This window comes from Schistocerca americana, chromosome 2 (assembly GCF_021461395.2).
Source record: "Schistocerca americana isolate TAMUIC-IGC-003095 chromosome 2, iqSchAmer2.1, whole genome shotgun sequence".
In the NCBI taxonomy this organism is placed as follows: Eukaryota; Metazoa; Arthropoda; class Insecta; order Orthoptera; family Acrididae; genus Schistocerca; species Schistocerca americana.
The window spans coordinates 210,088,161-210,107,144 of record NC_060120.1 but is presented as its reverse complement, the minus strand read 5'-3'; the positions used below and the strand labels follow the sequence as shown (position 1 = coordinate 210,107,144).

The 18,984-nt window shown below is 38.1% G+C and overlaps 1 protein-coding gene across 4 annotated transcripts in view; it reads left to right on the top strand.

Annotated features, from left to right (window-relative positions):
* The window catches only part of LOC124595241 (cryptochrome-1), a 100,109-nt gene extending 83,679 nt beyond the window's left edge, over positions 1 to 16,430 (top strand). For all 4 annotated transcript variants that reach the window (XM_047133903.1, XM_047133901.1, XM_047133900.1 and 1 more), the window contains exons 10-11: positions 1,338 to 1,494; positions 12,343 to 16,430. In XM_047133903.1, coding sequence (XP_046989859.1) covers positions 1,338 to 1,494; positions 12,343 to 12,468 — 283 coding nt within the window. In that variant the 3' untranslated portion in view covers positions 12,469 to 16,430. The remainder of the gene's footprint in view (positions 1 to 1,337; positions 1,495 to 12,342) is intronic.
* Positions 16,431 to 18,984: the final 2,554 nt, after the last annotated feature.

Below are 18,984 nucleotides of genomic sequence, written 5' to 3'. Positions count from 1 at the left end.
TCCAATCCACAATAAAATTATATGTACATCACTGTGGTTAGCAGGAGTATAGATGTAGATATAGATCTACGTGCACTCATAGAAAGTCAAATTTTGTTTAACCAATTGAAACTCCAGGTAGGAATATCAACAATGTAGGGAAAGATAGGTTGATATTTACCCTAAAGATAACATACTAAGTTCCAGAGAGGTACAATTAAAAGGCACTTACACATCAGCTTTCAGCCATAGCCTTCATCAGACAAATAGAAACACACTCCATTCGTATAATGAAACCCACCATTCATTCAGTGAGACCCATTATTTCAGTGAACTGTGTGTGTTTCTCTTTTCCGACGCAGGCTGTGGTTGAAAGCTTAAGTGCGTCATTTAATTTTGCTTATCTGCAACTTAACATTTTATCTTTATGCTAAGTAGTAATCTATCTTTTCCTACATTGTTGTAAATTTTGTTTTATATTCTAAGCACATATCTCCACTGCTCACTGTTTTCACACATTTTCCACATAAGTTTCCATTGTAAATTACAATATTTCTAACCCAAGTATTTGGCGACAGCGCACTGTAAGGCTTGTCTCCATCTTCTCTGTTTCACAGTTTTGATTTACGTAGATCTTGGGATGTGTATCTCATGCTAAATCAAGCCAGTAATGTTATCTTTATTGTCTTTGTGTTGAGTAAAAGTGCTAAATCATCTTTGATACCTTCATCATGTGCAAAACCATGTTTTTTATTTTGAACTCATATTAACAGATATCTGCAGTTAACTTACATAATGCCTTTAATAGCATGCTTCTTGCAATGCCACAAATCTGAGGGTGATGTTTGTGGTAGATTGTCGTAATATGATGAACTCTCTGCACACGTAATGTCTTTGTCACAGTTTTTAGTTACCACTGTTTCTTTCAGTTATTTTTAATGTAACACGCTAAACATAATGGTTTCATTATGAGCGGAAAGTGTTACATGTTGAGCAGTTTTCTTAAGTCTTCTTGTATTTTAACACACTTGCAAACTACTTGTGGTGCCATTAAGATAATTGCTATATGCTATATAGTCACTAGGCAACTATGATCGTAACTACCAGTTAGTAAATACTCCTGGAACACATTCAGTATGTCTTAATTTGATGTTGTAGTACATAGAATCTCATGCTGATTTTGTGATTTATAATTTATTTTTATTGTTGTTAATTGTATGTAGCACAAACATAATTTTTCTCCAATGAATTATATAAAATGGTGCACATTTTCTACTTCATCGCTGCTAGCTACTTTGTATTAATATATTCTGTTAGTAAGCATTGATACTTTAGAACATTTATATTTTTCCTGATAGGCGTTACGTACCTGAACTACAAAACTATCCGGTAGAATATTTATATGAGCCGTGGAAAGCACCACTTGAGGTGCAAGAACGAGCTGGCTGTGTTATTGGAAAGGACTACCCAGAGAGGATTGTGGATCATCAAGATGTTTCCAGAAGGAATAAACAAGTTAGTACCATGCATGATTGTTGCTATATCCCACAATTTCTTGCTTTTGAGGTACTGAATGTGTAGTACTGTTATGATTTCAAATTGTAAGTTATCTGCAAGAAAGTAATTTTTTCCCGTGTGTGACAGTCTAGGTGAATGCATTGGTCCTCTTCTGAACAAAATGTACAAACACTTTCCCATTCCCATTACAGTGGTACTGAGTCTGTAGACTTATCTCCTGTATTCTTTTAGTTTCAGGCAGATACTAATTCTCTGCTTGGTTAATAATATAACCAAGTTATATCCACTGTTTAGCATTCATTTCTTTTTTGTGTCATGTATGGAGTACGTCCATGCTGCAGAAGTTTCTTTCTATCATCACTTGAAGGAATACAGCAGCCAGCCACTTTTTGTGCAGCTTTATTTTTGCCAATACATGTTTCAAACAGAAATAAAGCTATGCAAAATGTCTCTTGTTGTTGTATTTCTACAAGTAATTCAATCCACAGCCACAGATCTCACTCACTGTTAACGTGGATAAATTATTCTTTCTCTCTTTTGCTTATTTTCCCATGCAGTCATTGAAAAGTGAAAACAATTGGCTTCTGGTCATTTTTGGTATCAACAGGATAAAACTTCAGACATTGATAACATATCACTGTATTAATATGCAAACATATTAAAACAAAGAATATTTTCTTGGATTTGGCTTGAAGAAACTATTATGTCACTGCCTTTCTTTTCATTTCTCCTTTTTTAGGAATGAAAGGCGTGAAAAGGCAAAGATTCATCCACATTATCTAAGTTTTGTCTGTCACTGTCCAGCATCATCAGTGACCCACATTTAGGTGTGTTGTAAATAAAAAGTACTTCTTGCTTGAGTAGTGTTACTGGCATATGTACTTCTATTAGAGTGTAATGCAGTAGTTATGTTGCACTAAACTGTGTCAGTCCTGTCATCTTGTAGAATCGGGTGTACTCCTGGTGTTCCGTATCTTCTCAACACTATATTTTGATGTCGCCTATCATCATCCTCATAAGGTGTTTCCTGAGACTGGTTAATAAGCTGACCGGGTCCCATGTTTATGCCTGGACAGTGTCAGGGGTTCACTGTACCCTTCCGCTCACACACTATGGCCGTTTCTGGTGGTGGTATCCATCCCAAGTTTCCTTCTTACTTTCGGGTCCATTGCAGCTGTTTGTCTTAGTGGCGGCTGTCCCAAGGCATTCGACATTAGGTCCACACCTGCCACACTCGCTCCTATCGCTATTGTAATGCTGTAGAGGTTTCTCATGCTGTTCACGACTGCTGCGGCTATCTCTCATGGTTGAGTCATTCTCCTGCACTACTGAGTTCGATGGGCGCCTGCAAGGTGCACTTGAGCTGCTGTACGAGCTGCATGTTATGTCTGTGCATGATGCAGCAATCTCTCATGGCGATGGTGATTCTCTGGAGTTGTGTCCTGTGTCTGCTCACAGTTTGTGTGGTGCCTGTGGTTTCAGGGGGTTGATGTTGTTTCCTGTCTTGTCTGTGACAGCTGTGGCTGTCTCTTGAGGAGGTTGTTGCTGCCTACAAGTGAAGGGAACTTTCCTTCATTGTTTCTGTAGTAGTTCAAAAGCCGGATTCCACAACATACTGAGCTGGTATCTTGCTTTCCTGTTGATCAGGTTCTCTGCTATCTTGATTTCAATAGATTCATAAATGACACTATCAGGTCATTCCATGTCAGTTCAACCAGGGGCTCCAGCTCATAGTCTCAGATTTGACTGAAATTCAGTACACTAATTCTACCATGTGTGGAACACTCGTGTACCAAGTATTAGTTTCCCCTGCCAATTAGTTCCAGAATTATGACTTGTGAAAGAAGGCAGCGTGACCCAGAAATTGCAACCCGCATCTGGCAATCTATCTTCAGACCCAACTTCAGGTCTTAATAACTTTGGAACTATTCCACACAATCCAGCGAAATTTTTACAACCCATTAACATTCATTTAGAGAACACACTCCATGAATCAAAACACCAACAACATATTTCTGAGGGAAAATAAAAAATTCCAAAATGTGATTTAAAAAATGTAATACATTAAAAGGTACATATTGTAGGTACCCTCTATGCCAAATATAATTCACTTAGAAAGGGTATAATTTTTTTGTGGTAAGCTTAATGTGGCCTAAACACACACAGAACTCAGTTACATGCACATGAAAATACAAAAATTTGAAAAATTACCTGAAAAACATGGATTTTCGAAGTGTGGTAGCACAAAAGGGACAAGTGATATCCAAGCCAAATTTCACACACTGCATAAGTAGACCTTAATGATAATATCTCAAAATTTCAGCATGTTATTGCAGGACATTTGTGTGCAACGGAAGTTGACAGATGTATTTGGTGATGTGGCCATTGTTTCACAACACAATTTTGCAAAAACATATCATAAACTGTTCTGCCTCTTCTTATCCTCTCCCACAACTGTTTGATTACTAAGCAACAACATATAGACAGATTAGCAGAGCCTATCATTAATGTTTACTGCACCTTAATTGCTAAAAACCAATCGATTGTGCTTCAAACAGAAGTTCTCCCGCACTTTAGCTGCCGTACTCTGTACATTGAGTGGCAAATTGTACTGTCTTCCTGACACTGTGGTAGGAGCTGGAACTGTCATAAGAATATGTTCAAAAGGAATCCAACACCTGTCTGCCAAACGTGGCCAATGAAATGATCTTGCTGGTCCTGCTGGTGCCATGAAGTTCACAAATACATCACCTTCTGCTTCACAGCACTCTGCAACACATCCTAAGTACCATTTGTCATCATAAACAGCAGTAATATATTAACCTGGTTGTATGTTGCTGCTTTTGCTTCTGAATCCTGAGTCTGACACACTGTGAAGACATATGTTGGGCATGAACCTATAGTTATAACCGGACAGTCTGCTCATCTGCACATTGTCAAGAGTCCGTTGGAGAGAAGTGATGGTGGCTCCTTGTGCCTGCAGCAGTTTTAACATGTTCTAGTCTGCTTTTTAGCAACTCTTCGAGTGATTTCATCTCATCTTTCAAACATAGAATGATTGTATGCCAGAGATATTTTTCTGTACCCAGGTAAATAATTGAAGAGGTGTTAGAATGTGACCTTCTGTAGGGTGCTGCAGATTAGCTCATGATGACATGTGCTTAATGGTAGCACCATGACTTGTGAAAAAAATTCATTCTGTGTGAATCTGAAAATCATGGTAATGCATGCATAAATTTTTACAGTTTTTGTACTGACTAGCTGCCCCATCACTGAAGTATTTTGCAAACTGTATGTGAGGCAGCTTGTTTTTCACATATGCCATGACAGTGCGAATGTGGACATGAACTGCAATGGCATCGTGAATTAAACAGTCACTAAAAATGCACAGGTTCATGACAGACACATCACCTGATTCACCTCTATAGTAAATCGCAAATGGCTGGAGAGTTGCTTGACTGTTGCCCCAATGATATCTTTGGATGGCATCTTGAACTATAAATGCATAATTTTCAGAAAAGTCTAGTATTACTATAATTTCATCTTGTTTCAAATTTTCCTTACAATACTGGAGATAAGCCGATTGTGCTGTTGCTGTGAAGCTGTGTGTCGTCAGTTTGTCATTTCAACAAAATCTTCCACTTTACTTTGCTTTGTTTCAAGACTTGTGCGATCCAGGTGTGTTTATTGTTTATTAGAAACAAGTTCATCATCATCCATAATGAGTTCACCATACAGTTTTTTATTCATGTGTTCTGCAAGATTTGCCTTACCAGGACACTTTTCACACCTGTGTATCATGCACTGGTAGGAACTTATGTCACACACTAGCAACTTCATTGCACCTTTGTAATCCAGTTCAGAATCCTTTATAGCAACAAACATCAGCTTAGCATTTTGATGGGTCTCACATACACAAACATTGTGTGTGCCCCTTGCACTTACAGGCACAACCCATTTTGGCCGAAGACTGAAAAAAGATCAGAAACCTACTTTGGTATTGGGATACTTTTCCTTGAATTCTACATATAGTTCTGATATGTTGCATAGCAAGAGTCTTTTTTGCATCTGGACACATACATTTCCCATTTTCACCATTAGTCTTTTTTCCAGGCATTATTTGGCTGTAGTCATTATTTTCATAAATCTCCAACACTAGCACCTTTATTTCTGAACTCAATTGCTTACCCTAGCCTGGTGAAGTTGTGGAAGCACTCTTTGGGTTGCTTTTATTTTCCTAGCTTGCTTTACCATATATGTAGAAACATTGAATTCCTTTGCAGTGTAGTCAATAGAACAGCTGGAAGGTGCAAGGAAAGAATAGCTACTTTTTTCTGGCGTGTGGATATGGCACATTTTTCTCTCAAATCATGCACAATTTTGTCCAAATCAGAGCATTTCTGGCATAATTTCTGTTCCTTTGGGGCAGATAGTTCTTCCTCTTCCACCATTAGTTTGTCAGCAATTTTGTGTTTTAATTCCATTTGAGCTCCTTGTAGTTTTCTTCTACCATGGCTGGGCCTGTCTCTTTTCCCAACTTTGTGTGTCTTCATGGGAGACAAACCAAGAGCAGTCACTGAAGTATTTAATTGCTCATCAACTGTGGTTGTAGGTGGCTGACACTCTTCGTCACTGTCATGTAAATTATCAGAATATTCTTCATTTTTTAGCAGTGTAACACACCTGGAACATAACTTTTGTCCTGGTTTCATGTTAAGTCCCATGCACTGATTCACTTTCAGTACTGTTTTTATATCAAATTCTCTGAAGCTACACTTCACTGTCTTCTTATGAATCCGAAACGGATCAAAACAACTTCTTTGTAGGAAAGAATACTTATCCAGAAACACTTTCGTATGATAATAACAAACACTAAAGTTTCCTGCAACTGTACTTCTTGTGCCCACAGGGTGTATCCCAGATCTCCATAGCCACAAATCTTGGTCCGATTCATCCAGATCATACAGTGCAAAGGGAATGCCACATTTTGTTCCATATGTCGTTTTATGACATTCAGATGCTTGTGCTCTACCAATACTGCAACTTGTTTGAACAAAAGCACCACTAGTACACTCTTCTGCCTCCATACTGACTTTCCACAACAGTACTGACCAGTCTGAACCAGAACCTTAAAAACATGAGTAACCTGTAATTGTTGCTTGTTTCCTTTGTTGTTCCTGCCTAACAATGATTCATTCTGTACCTGAAAACTATCATTGTTTAACTTTCTGTTGCCTGATGGTTTCCAACAATTGCTGCAGCTTTATCTGAAATAAGCTGTCTGCATCATCACTATTACTTACTAAATCGTGTTAAAAGAAACATAACCAAATACATCTCTGTCAACTTTTATTGTACACAAATGCCTTGCAATAACAAATTGAAATTTTGCCACATATTATATTATGGTCTACTTGTGCAGTATTTTAAATTTGGCTTGGATATCACTTGTCCATTTTGTGCTACCACACTTCGAAAATCCATGTTTTTCAGGCAATTTTTCAAATTTTTGTATTTTCGTGTGCATGTAACTCAGTTTGTGTGACTGATATGGCAAGATGAGTTCTGTGTATGTTTAGGCCACATTAAGCTTACCACAAAAAAAATAATACCCTTTTTGAGTGAATTATATTTCGCATAGAGGGCACCTACAATATGTACCTTTTAACATATTACATTTTTTAAATCACATTTTGGAATTTTTTATTTTCCCTCAGAAATATGTTGTTGGTGTTTTGATTCATGGAGTGTGTTCTCTAAATGGATGTTACTGGGTTGTAAGAATTTCACTGGATTGTGTGGAATAGTTCCAAAGTTATTAAGACCTGAAGTTGGGTCTGAAGATAGATTGCCAGATGCGGGTTGCAATTTCCGGGTCACTCCACCTTCTTTTACAAGCCATAATGCTGGAACTAATTGGCAGGGGAACTTAAAATTTTGTACATGAGTGTTCCACACTTGGTAGCATTGGTGTGCTAAATTTCAGCCAAATCTGAGACTATCAGCTGGAACATTTTCTCAAATTGGTTGAATTGACATGGAATGATCCTATCCCAAAATCTGAGAGTTGGAGCCAGGATCGTGGTTTTCTCATAATTCATGGTGGATTCAAATTTCAGGCAATGTTCTTCTATTGCTGATTTAGTGGCCTATCATAGCCTGGTATGTCTTTCATGTTTCTTAGATCTTATGTCAACTGTTCTTGTGGTTTGACCGATGAAAGACATACCCCATTCAGATGGTATATGATAGATACAAGTTTTCTAAGTTTTCTAATCCCACATCACTCTTGACCAATCAGAGGATCACCCTGATCTTGTTTGGCAGACAGAACACACTTTTATGTAATGTTTCTTCAGGATTTTGCTGATCTTAGCAGATATAGGCCCTGCTTACAGCAAAAAAGCTACCTTCCTAGTCCCTTCGTCTTATTCCTTTCCAGTTGTATCAGGTCATCTGATGAGATACAGCACTTGTTGGACCTCCCTGATTAATCATTGTCTGTGAACTCTGCTGTGATGTTCTAACTCTGCTGTCAAGCTGTCTAGGTTGGACAGTGTTTTGGCTTGGTGTACAAATGTTTCAGCTCTCTATTTTTCTGTGCTGGTAATGACAGCTGTTGGCCTCTAGATATAAGTCAGTATGTGTCGGTTTCCTATACATACTGTAGCCTAACGTGCTGTCTGCCTACCACTTCACCGGACGTCCAGGAGCAGGAGTTGACCATCATTTGCTAGTACCATGGTGAACTTACCAAAGTTGGGATGTCTTGAGTTCATATGGTCCAGGAACTTGTCCATACTTTTCCAGCCATGTGGCCAGATGATGAACGTATGATCAACGTATCTGAAGAAACACATCAGCTAGTAGGGAGGAGTAGTAAGTGCCTCAAAGGGGCTATCCATTGATACTCCTCCAGTTTGCTCAAGAATTGGCCTCCACATTGGAAGTAGTTGATGTTGAAATATGCTTGAAAAGATCTAGCAGATCTCCGTCAAACCTCTCACTGATTAAATCGAGTGTGTCCTGAACTGATACCCTGGTGGAAAGAGACACAGCATCATAGCTGACTATGATGTCTGTGTTCGAGATGTGTATATTTTTGAGATGTTCCACAAAGTCCAAGGAGTTGCGGGTGTAATGGATGCACTTTCACTCATATAGTGCTAACATCATCTGAAGATGGGTGGCTGTAGGGTATGTGGCTGCATTGATATTGCTTATAATCAGACAAAGCCATAAACCATCTTTGTGGACCTTGGGTAATCCATATAGTGTGGGTGCCATATAGTCTGGGTGTTACTGGTGTCTTAGCTTTCAGGTGCTTGACGACTTTCTCAGACAGTCTTGTTTCTTTAAGCAGAGCCTGGGTTTTCCTGTTCATTCTGTTCATGGGGTCATTTTCTAATGGACTGTATGCAGGTCCCTGCAAAAGTTGACACATCTAGTCAAGATCTGTCTTCAGCAGTATGACAGAGTTCCCCTTGTCCACTGAGCTTTCATCTTCTTGCAACTCTTGAGGACCATACTCTCACCTCTAGAGATGTTCGTTTTGGGCATCCTGTCTCTGGTTAGTGCCCTGCATGTCTCTGTCCGAATATATTTTGTAACAATTAATGTTAGTGTGCTAAACACTTGATCCACAGAGCTGTTGTAGCTGGAAACTGATAGGTCTCTAGGAGTGTCTGCAAAGTTGAGACTCTTTCCAAGTACTTTCAAGGTGACATTTTGTAATATGCGACCACTTAGATTTGCCACCTTGCAGGTATTGTATTTGTTACACTTATTTATGCATTCAAATTTCGCCAATTGTCAATCTGTAGTGTTGTATTTGATGCATGCTGCCAGTGACTGTGACATACAGTCCATCCTGCCCGAGTGGTAAGTTGTTTTCCAAGTCCAGATGTAGATGTAGTAGCTCCCTGGAGGTGACATAGACTCTATGCCGCATATCATGGATCCATTCCCTTGCCAGAACCATACTGGCACAATGCTTAATCCTATTAGCCACCTTAGATGTGATATGATGTTTAATTTTGGCAATAAGAGCCTGATGTCTCTTTCTCTGCATCTGAATAGAAAGTGGAGTGAGCTCATCATCCTCTTTGCACTGTTGTAGCGTGCCCTGTAGCTTCATCTTCATGCACATTTCCTCCCCATAGTGTCTTGAGTTATATTTTCCTAGACTTTCCTGGCAATTCATTGTCATCTTGTAGAATCAGGTGTACTGCCAGTGCTCAGAGTCATTCCAACATGATAGTTAGACGTTATAACTCAGTGCATTCATCAGGTGTCCTGAGACTAGTTCACACACTGACCGGGTCCTATATCTGGACTGTGTCTGGTGCTCACTGTGCCTTCTGTGCCCGCTGTGGCCATTTGTGGCAGTGATATCAATTTCAAGGCATTCTGTCTTATGTCCATGCCTGTTGTGGCTGTTTTCCCCTGTGGCAGCCATCCAGTTGTGTTCCATATTAGGTCCACGCTCACCAGGCACATTCCTAGCACGATCATAATGCAGTAGACATTTATTATGCTGTTTGTGACCATTGCGGCTTTCTCGCTTGACTGCGTCATTCTCCTGCCCTGTGCCTGCGAGGTGCATTTTCTGCAGCATTGGGCTGCTGTAGGAGCTGCATATTATGTTCATGCGTGCTGCGGCAACTTCTCAAGGTGGTGGCAACTGTGTCGATTTATCCTATGTCTGCTCGCAGGTTGTGTGGTGCCTGAGGTGTCAGGTGGTTGATGTTGTTCCCAAACTTGTCTGTGATTTCTGTGGCTGTCTCCTGATGAGTTAGTCACTGCCAGGTGGTTCCTAAGAGGTTTGATCTCATTAATTATGCCCCTGGTCATCTGAGGTCCATTACCGGTGAAGGGAACTTTCTTCCGTTGTTTTTATAGTAGTACCAAAGCTGGATTCCACACTGTACTGAGATGGTATGCTTCCCAGTTGTTCAGGTTCTCTGCCATCTTGATTTAAATAGATTTATCAATCTGGGGGTTTGAGCCAGGATCCTGATTTTTTTTCATAATTCATGGTGTGTTCAAGTTCCAGACAATGTTTTGCTATTGCTGATTTAGTGGCCTATCGTAGCTTGGTATGGCTTTGGTGCTCCTTAGATCTTCTGTCAACTGTTCTTATGGAACCTAGTCACCTTGCCAACCAGTCTCATGAAACGCGTGGTGAAGACACTGAGCTACGACATCGAAATATTTTGAAAATATATGGAACGCTGGTGGATAACAGTGAATCACTTGGAAGGTCTAAGAAATTATGTGTCTCAATCACACTTCCTTTTTGAGAAAATTACTGATGGCTCTTCACTTGTGCATATTCTTGATGCAGGTAGTAGTTTTGCGCATCTTAAACTCAGCTGTAGCTAACATGGCATCATGTTTTTATTGTTTTTATTCTCAGGCACTGAACGGCTGTGAAACAGCACTTTCTTTTAATTGTTACAAGTTGTCTGAAAGTGGTATTTCCATTATACACATTGATTCTGATATATGCATTTTCCTATCATCGCATATACTATATATTTTTGTTTGTTTTGTGGATACATATAACTATGATGTCATAAAATAAGCTGCTTTTGGATAGTAGCATTTTTATCAGTCTTTCTCTCTGAAATACAGTGGACAGTTAACTCATGTGCAGTGTTTCATCTATTATTCTGCCAGTGTGAAGTTGGATCCCTAGTAGACTTAGGTTTTCCATTTTTTCTGTGTTGTTCCGGGAACAGACTACAAGTTCCTTGTGCAGAGCTGTAAATGATTCCCAATCATTTCATAAGTATGCACTATGCAAGTGATCCATTTTGCAGTTTTAATTTCAGTGTGAGATTAGGTTTGGCCCAGACAACAGCAGGAGAGCACAACAGCCCACATCCCACTAACAATTCTTGAAAAATGTCAAAAAAAACAGTTATATCTAAATTCACTCTTCATTCAGAATTGTTTATGGAGCTCTGTTTAGTGGGTAAAAATATCTAGGTCCTTCAGTAAGCTTAAGGCACATACTCTGGGGATCCGTGCAACACTTCCATGCTTTCAACTACGAGACCTAACTTAATTGAAAGCATGGGAATGTTGCACGGAGCCCTAAAGGGACATGCCTAGAATGTACTGGAGAACCTAGAAATTTTTACCCACAGAAACAGAGCTCTGCAAACAGTTTTGAACAGAGAGTTAATTTAGCCATAACAGGTTTTTTGATATTTTTTGAGGATTGCTAGTGTGACATGTGCAGACCTCCTGATGCCTGCATGCCAAGTTATCTACCTCGGGGAGCAGGCTACTGGTTCTTCTGCAAGATGGAGCTGCTATAAGCATCAAGGTGGAAAAATAAAGAAAAGAAAGTAAAATTTGAAGACAACATCCAACACACTGGGTTCACCTGCTGGGTGTAACTTACATCTATGTGTAATTTTTTGACCCAGTTTGTTAGTTGACACTCAGATTATGCGTGGGTTTTTAATACTGAAACTGAAGGCTGTTTTGCAAGTTCTACTCCTTTCGATGAATGAGCTTTAGTAGCTGGATTATAAAAAATACCTATTGCTCTTTTTGTTCGTTTAATATTGACTGCAGATATCTGTGATGGCAGTAACTGAAATGGCACAGTAAATAAAGAAATTTATTAAGTGACATAGATGGTTTTATTCATAAAAAGTGTCCTGTAGTACACAAAAATTTAATGTACACAATGTAATCGTACAGGATCAATACACAATGTAATCATACAGAATCAAATAAAATTCAGTTCAGTTTTGACAGTCTTTATTATTGTGTTTTTGCAGAGACTTCATGTCCATTAATATTTACTGTTCTCTCTTTAAATTTTAGTACATGCAGCAAGTTCGAGACATGCTGATGAAAGCTCCTCCACATTGTCGCCCATCTAATGAGGAGGAGACCAGGCAGTTCATGTGGTTGCCAGAAAGCTGCATGGAACATGTACTGCATGCTTAGTAAACTTTTACTGTAAGGAAAAGTTAATTAAAAATCTCCTTAGCATCTTAAAGTACCATTGTTCCTCGACAGAATTTCCTTTGTATGTGTATGTAGAAATAGCTTTAGAACCAAGTGGTCATTGCTGTAAGTTAAATTAAGTAAAGATGCACATTGTCTGTTCTGTCCAGTATGAACACATCCTTTTGTCATTGACAGTTGAATGCAGAGTTGTTACTGTTTATTCAAAGTTTTTTTGTAATGATTCCACAGTTTTGTCAATATATAATCAGTGGTATTAAATAATTTATAAGATTCGCTAACACAAGAAGGCGTAAAAAAGTAGAAATACTGGTCAGTGAGAGATAACTGGGCTGAATCATACTGTGTACTTATTTTCTTGTTTTGAGTTGAACTGTTACACCAAAGTTGCTTGAAAGCTATGATCTAGGGGATGTCCTTGGAAAGTAGCTTTTTGTCTGGAGGAGGATTTAATATATTATTACTAAATGATGTTTTTGGTCTGTAAGCCAGCTTCACATTTAGTGGACAGCTTTATATATCTTCATTATTAACTAACACTAAGGGTCATTTAATAATTGAAGAATATTTCATCATATAAATGTATTAACACTGCAAAAACAGGCTAAGCACAACTTTATGTACTTTTATGTGCCACTCCATATAAACACCCTGAACATTCACACTTTTGCCAACACCATCTAAGCAATACCTTCAGGTAATACGCACTTGCTTGGTCATTCAAAGTACAAACATTGGTAGACATGGATCTGTTCTTAGAAATTCACACACAAATCTGTACGTGCTGAACAATGATTATGTGCATTATTCATGAAGTCATTTATTCTTTTACTGCTGCAGTTCACCTTTTCCTTGTCAGTTCAAAATGACAGTTGATAATACCATTTCTGCTTATCGTTGACATGTGTTCACCCATTTTTAATCATCAAGCACTAATTTCTGACGTAAAACACTTTTGTAACACCGTCACCATAGACAGTAACAAGTCTGCAGTATTGTTAAATACAATATCAAGTCTGCTATACATGCTAGTGCATCTATCATTTTCCAGCTGCATAAAAGGCAATCACAAGTAACATTTCACAGTGGATGGCGCACTTAGCTTTACTGAGATTTTTGCCAAGCTTGTCCCATTTACTATAGGAACAGACCCATTGAATGAATAGCACTACACATGGTTCTACACTTAACTTAGCATGAAAAACAAAGGAATGGTAAAAACTTAACTGGAGCTCAAGGTCTGTGATGAAATACTCCTTACTTTTTGTATTACTTTCATATACTTACAAGAAATACAAACAATATCTCTTGTTTCTCCTCATACAGGATTTTGTGTGTCTTACTGTTTCCTCTCTTACTTGTATCATTCTTGCACATATTTCTCTCTCAGTTGCCTTTTTTTGTAGTTCCTTTAAAAGAAAATCAGAGCTAAAAACTCAAAATTTGATATTTACCGCAGGATTCATGTAATCTCTCATGGTTTTTCCCTTGTGGATGACATTTGTTAAATATTATCCCATATATATATGTAAGGCAAGGTCGGACAGAATGTAAATAATTTAGGAGTGAAGGTGACTAGTCTTGGGTTAGCTGAAGTATATTGAGTCATTGATGAAGAAGCGGAAAAGAGAACAAAAACTTTGCCAGTTATTGGAGGAAACCCTTTGACGAGTTGGAGTTCATGCACACACGTTAATCCAAACACCCCCCCCCCCCCCCACACACACACCTGTAGGCATGTGTGTGTGTGATTTTGCACTCGAGCTCATACTCCTAAATTATTTACATTGTTATCCCATTTATGTAAACAATAATGGGTCATAAAGTAGTGCAGTACGTCAAAGCCTATAAATATGTATACTGATATTAATCATCATGACATTTAGAATATCAGTTCATAAAAAAGGTAGAAGTCATAAATGCTAAATAGTAAATGTTACATACATAGTTACATGGATTTGTAGAAAAATGTTTCAATTACTAATGTAGTACATTATTGGATACCATCTATTAGATAGGGGTAAAAACTCAAATACTCTACATGTCTATCAGGTGTTTTTCCATGTATTTTGTTAATAATAGAATCACTGCTCCTTGTATGCTTAGATATCATTATGTTCTTAGTTGATGTGCTGAACTTAGTCACAATGAAAGTAGTAGTTATAAAAATGTCTAAGAAAGAGACATAGAGCAATTAAAACTAGAAACCAAATAGTTCACTGGATTTCCATGGAGTACTGTCAATTAAAATAAACTGTTTTCATGATGTTATGCTGCTTAATTATATGGAAATTGTTGGTAACAAAGATTGAGTGTGTTATGTGGTGGTTAATATGCTGCATACACATCACTGTTGTTAAAAGCTAAAGAAACAACTTAATGCAGTTCTCCATATCTTCACATAATGTTCACATGAGCTGATGGTATAAGTAGTCTTCATGCATATAGCAAAGACTAAAAATATTTAACAGATGAAAAAGAAGAGTGTTTGAATTGAGATTATGTAAACACCAAAATATATTGTAGGATTCTCTACAGTTAGTTTGTCTTTTTCTGTGTAGATTGTGAGGCAGAGATCTCTTGAGGTCTTCTTTCACAGAAAAACACAGTATGCTGTTTTTGTTAGTTCATTTCAAGACAAATTGCAAAATCAGTGTTTGATTTTTAATTGCTGTAGAACAGTAGGTCAACATCCAGTTTAAAAATGAACTGTGAATAATGTGAATGAAGCTGAAGTGCTCTGTTACAGACGAGAAGGGAAAAAATGATGAATTTGCAAAATAGAAAAATGTGTAAAGTGTTCTTACTGTGCCATTACCTCTTGTTCTGTTAAGAGTCCCTCTTTACTGGTCACAACTTCAGCTCCTTACTGACTAGTGACCTGTCTTTTTTTGTGCATAATTTCACAGTCTAAAGAAACACTCTTGGTATATCCTAAAAAAAGCCATAACATGAGACCAAATCACTTCTGTATGAATAAAAAATGTATCTGAGAATTTTTAGTGAAATTACATTGTTCATTTTACAACTATCTGTTAAAGGCTCTTGGCATTTCCAGTGATCTCAAATGACAGAGAAGCAGACTGGACTGACAATGCAACCACTAAGTTGTCCTTGAAAATGAGGATTTAGAGGGCACATGTGAAAATTGTGATTGGAAACAATGATAACTTTTTTAAAAGTTAGAAAGGAGCTGTAACAAACAAAAATTTGCAAAAAATATCACATAAATGAATACAGTTTTCTGTTTGGTACTTTATGACACATTATTATTTGTATCTTCCCTGTTCCCACATATACTTCCAGAGAAGTGGCTTAAAATGCTGAGATTAATCAAGCACTTTCTGTTGTTGCTGTCAGCTGTGTTACATTTGATTACTTGTTAATTTTGGCTGTTTTATCTTTGTTTAGTGTGGGTCACATTTTATTTTATTTATGTGTAACTATCATAAAGTATTAATAATATCTCCCAACCAGTACTCTTTTTCTCCACAGTAATGGCAGTTGAGTACTCCACCATCAATAAAATAATTCAGAAATACAGCAGTGAATTGTTTTTGTTCTGTTGACTCTTGCATTGATGATGAAGTCATTTTGCTTCTTTTCTTTCCAAATGGTATTGGAACGTCCTGGGCAGAATACAAATTATGGAAGGAGTAAAGGCAACTATTCACCATATAGCTGAGATATTCAGCAGTCTTCAGGCACAGTAATGAAAACATTACTGAGTTTTTGAGTAGTGTTCATATTCAGAGCTAACTTATATAAACATGCACATGCATGGCTACATTGTCCTGACAATTGGATATCTGTTTAATAGTATTTAATCATCAAATAATTGTGTGTCATCCCCTGATCTATCCACCTTTCTCCTGCTCATTATTTCCCTCATCTTTCCATGCACGACAGTCCTAAATTGTACATGAAATATTCTCATTCTACTGAACTATCCTACAGCCCACTGTATATTTTCTGTTTATGTTGCCATTGCTCACCCCTTCAAACCTTTTACAGCCTTTTCATGTATTTATTTTTCTATTCCCCATGTTTATTTCATTGCTTTTCCTTTTAGCATGTTCTTTCCAGTTTAATCTGGAGTGTTCCTCTATTGTGTTCACACCCATATCATTTCTTTTCTTCTCTCCTTTTAGATACATTCCAGTTTTAATGAATTTCTACTCCATCTGTCAGTGTGAACTCAGAAAAGCATCCCTATCCCTAATCAAGTCCTAACCCCACAGCCTGTTCCTGATATGCTGTCAAATTCCTCCACAAGATACTCTTGCTGTGCAATCCCAGTTACTTAACTTAAGTGCTCTCTCTCTCTCTCTCTCTGTGTGTGTGTGTGTGTATGTGTGTGTGTGTGTGTGTGAGAGAGAGAGAGAGAGAGAGAGAGGGTGCACGTGCATGACCGACAAAATGAGGGGGTGCAGTGGTTAGCACAATGGAGTCACATTCAGGAAGATGATAGTTCAAATCTGCATCTGAACACCCTAATTTAGGTTTTCCAAGATTTCCTCAAGTTATTCCAGGCAAATGCTGGGATGATTCCTTTGAAAGGGCACAGCCACTTTACTTCCCCTTCTTTGAAACAATCCCAGGTTGTGCTCCTCCCTAATGACCTTGATGTCGACAGGATGTGAAACCCTAATCTTCCTTTTGTGTATGTGTGTGTGTGTGTGTGTGTGTGTGTGTGTGTGTGTGTGTGTGTGTGTACGGGGGAGGGGGGGGGGCAATTTAGTCAAGTCTGAAAAAGGATATTATTTGAATGCTCAACAATGTTTTCAACCTGTTTATGTATTTTTTAACGGCTCAACACCTCAGCTGTATACTTTGTAATCGTGCTGAATCTTTTTCTTCACTAAGTTATGTATTTCTTAGGAGGAATCTTGTAAAATGAACACCAAGCCAAGATACTTTAGGCCAGGATACAATTGGTATTAAAAATAAGCTTTTCATCCATTTTCAAGCAACTATATCATCATGAGCAACAGAAGTGTTAGTTTTGACCTCTTGAAAAATTATAGCTTTTGTAATTACCAATCCTTTCATTTAAACTGCTTACTTGTATGAGAGCTCCCTCCTAACTGCTCCTAGGTGTTTGTTCCCTCGTGCAAAAGTCTGACAATAACTTAACAATATTCTCTGTGTGTAAGAAAAAGCAGAAATTAACACTTAAATTATTATTATTGAAATTATTGTGGCTATCGTGGTCTAACAGGTAGAGTACTAGACTCTGGCCCTGAAGATCCTCAGTTCAGTCCTGGATAAGGGCGTGGATTTTTCCTCATTCCTGACCCTCTGGATGGTCCCAAGTCCACTCAGTTACTATCAAATGAGTGCCAGGGATCCTTCTCAGTGGTAAAATGCTCCAATGATGCTGCATTTGTCACCTGACCCCTCTTAGTGCCGCAGCAAATAAAGGCTATACTGTACCTGCAGTCTGTCCAGTAGCACAGTTCTGGGCTTGCGCCACAGACTTTACCTTTATTATTGTTATTAGACCCTATCAGATCATGCATAGCTGTAGGATTCAATTGTCTGAGTTTCCTGTCTGCTCCTTTCTTTCTTTCTTTCTTTCTTTTCTTCTTTCTTTCTTTCTTCCCTCACCCCCCCACCCCACCCCCCACCACCCACCCCCCATGCATTCTCTTTTTTTTTTTTTCAGTCCATTTTATTACGACATTCTTTGCAGCTTTGTTTTCCAAATGCACTTCCCAAATGCCACTTTTTTATGTATAAGAATTTCTACTTAAAATCTTGAGGAATTTATCTGTGCTCTTTCTACATCTTTTCTGATTTGACTCCAGGATGGAGTTTTCAGTCATCCCTTGTTTGTTCTGGTTTTGGGGACAATATAAGGAAAAGTTAGCTTGCTACTTACTGTAAATATGACATGTTAAGTTTCTGACAATAACAACAAAAAGACACTTACACTTTAGCTTTTGGCCAAGATTTCCTCAGAAAAGGAAACAAACACATTCATTCACGCAAGCAGGCACACTTCATGCACATGTGACTGCCAGACCACAGTGCCATTGTTCCTGTTTGCAACTTAACGTGTTGTCTTTATGACAAATAGCAATCTATCTTTATCTTGTACTGTTGACATTCCAAACTGGACTTTCTATTGTTTGATTATGATTTTGTGGGTAAGTCTTGTTACTAGGCGTCTGTAAACGTATACATAAAATTTTAATCTTCCTTTTCGAATGTCTGCCACAAGGCTGGACAAATTTTTTGTTTTGTGGGATTTTACCTGTAGCCGTCTTCCATTAAGTGGGGGCCAAGAATATTTTTCATGATTTTGCAGTGTTATTATTATTTTCAAAGATTTCATCTATGACAGTGGCCATCCCACAGTAAAGAGGACCTGTTTTGTACAGATTACCTGTACTATATACGAAAGAAATGTTCCTCAAGAAAGCGAAGGAAACAGATTTATTTTTTTAAATTTGACAAATCAAAAAGAAATAAAAAGACACAACAGTGCAT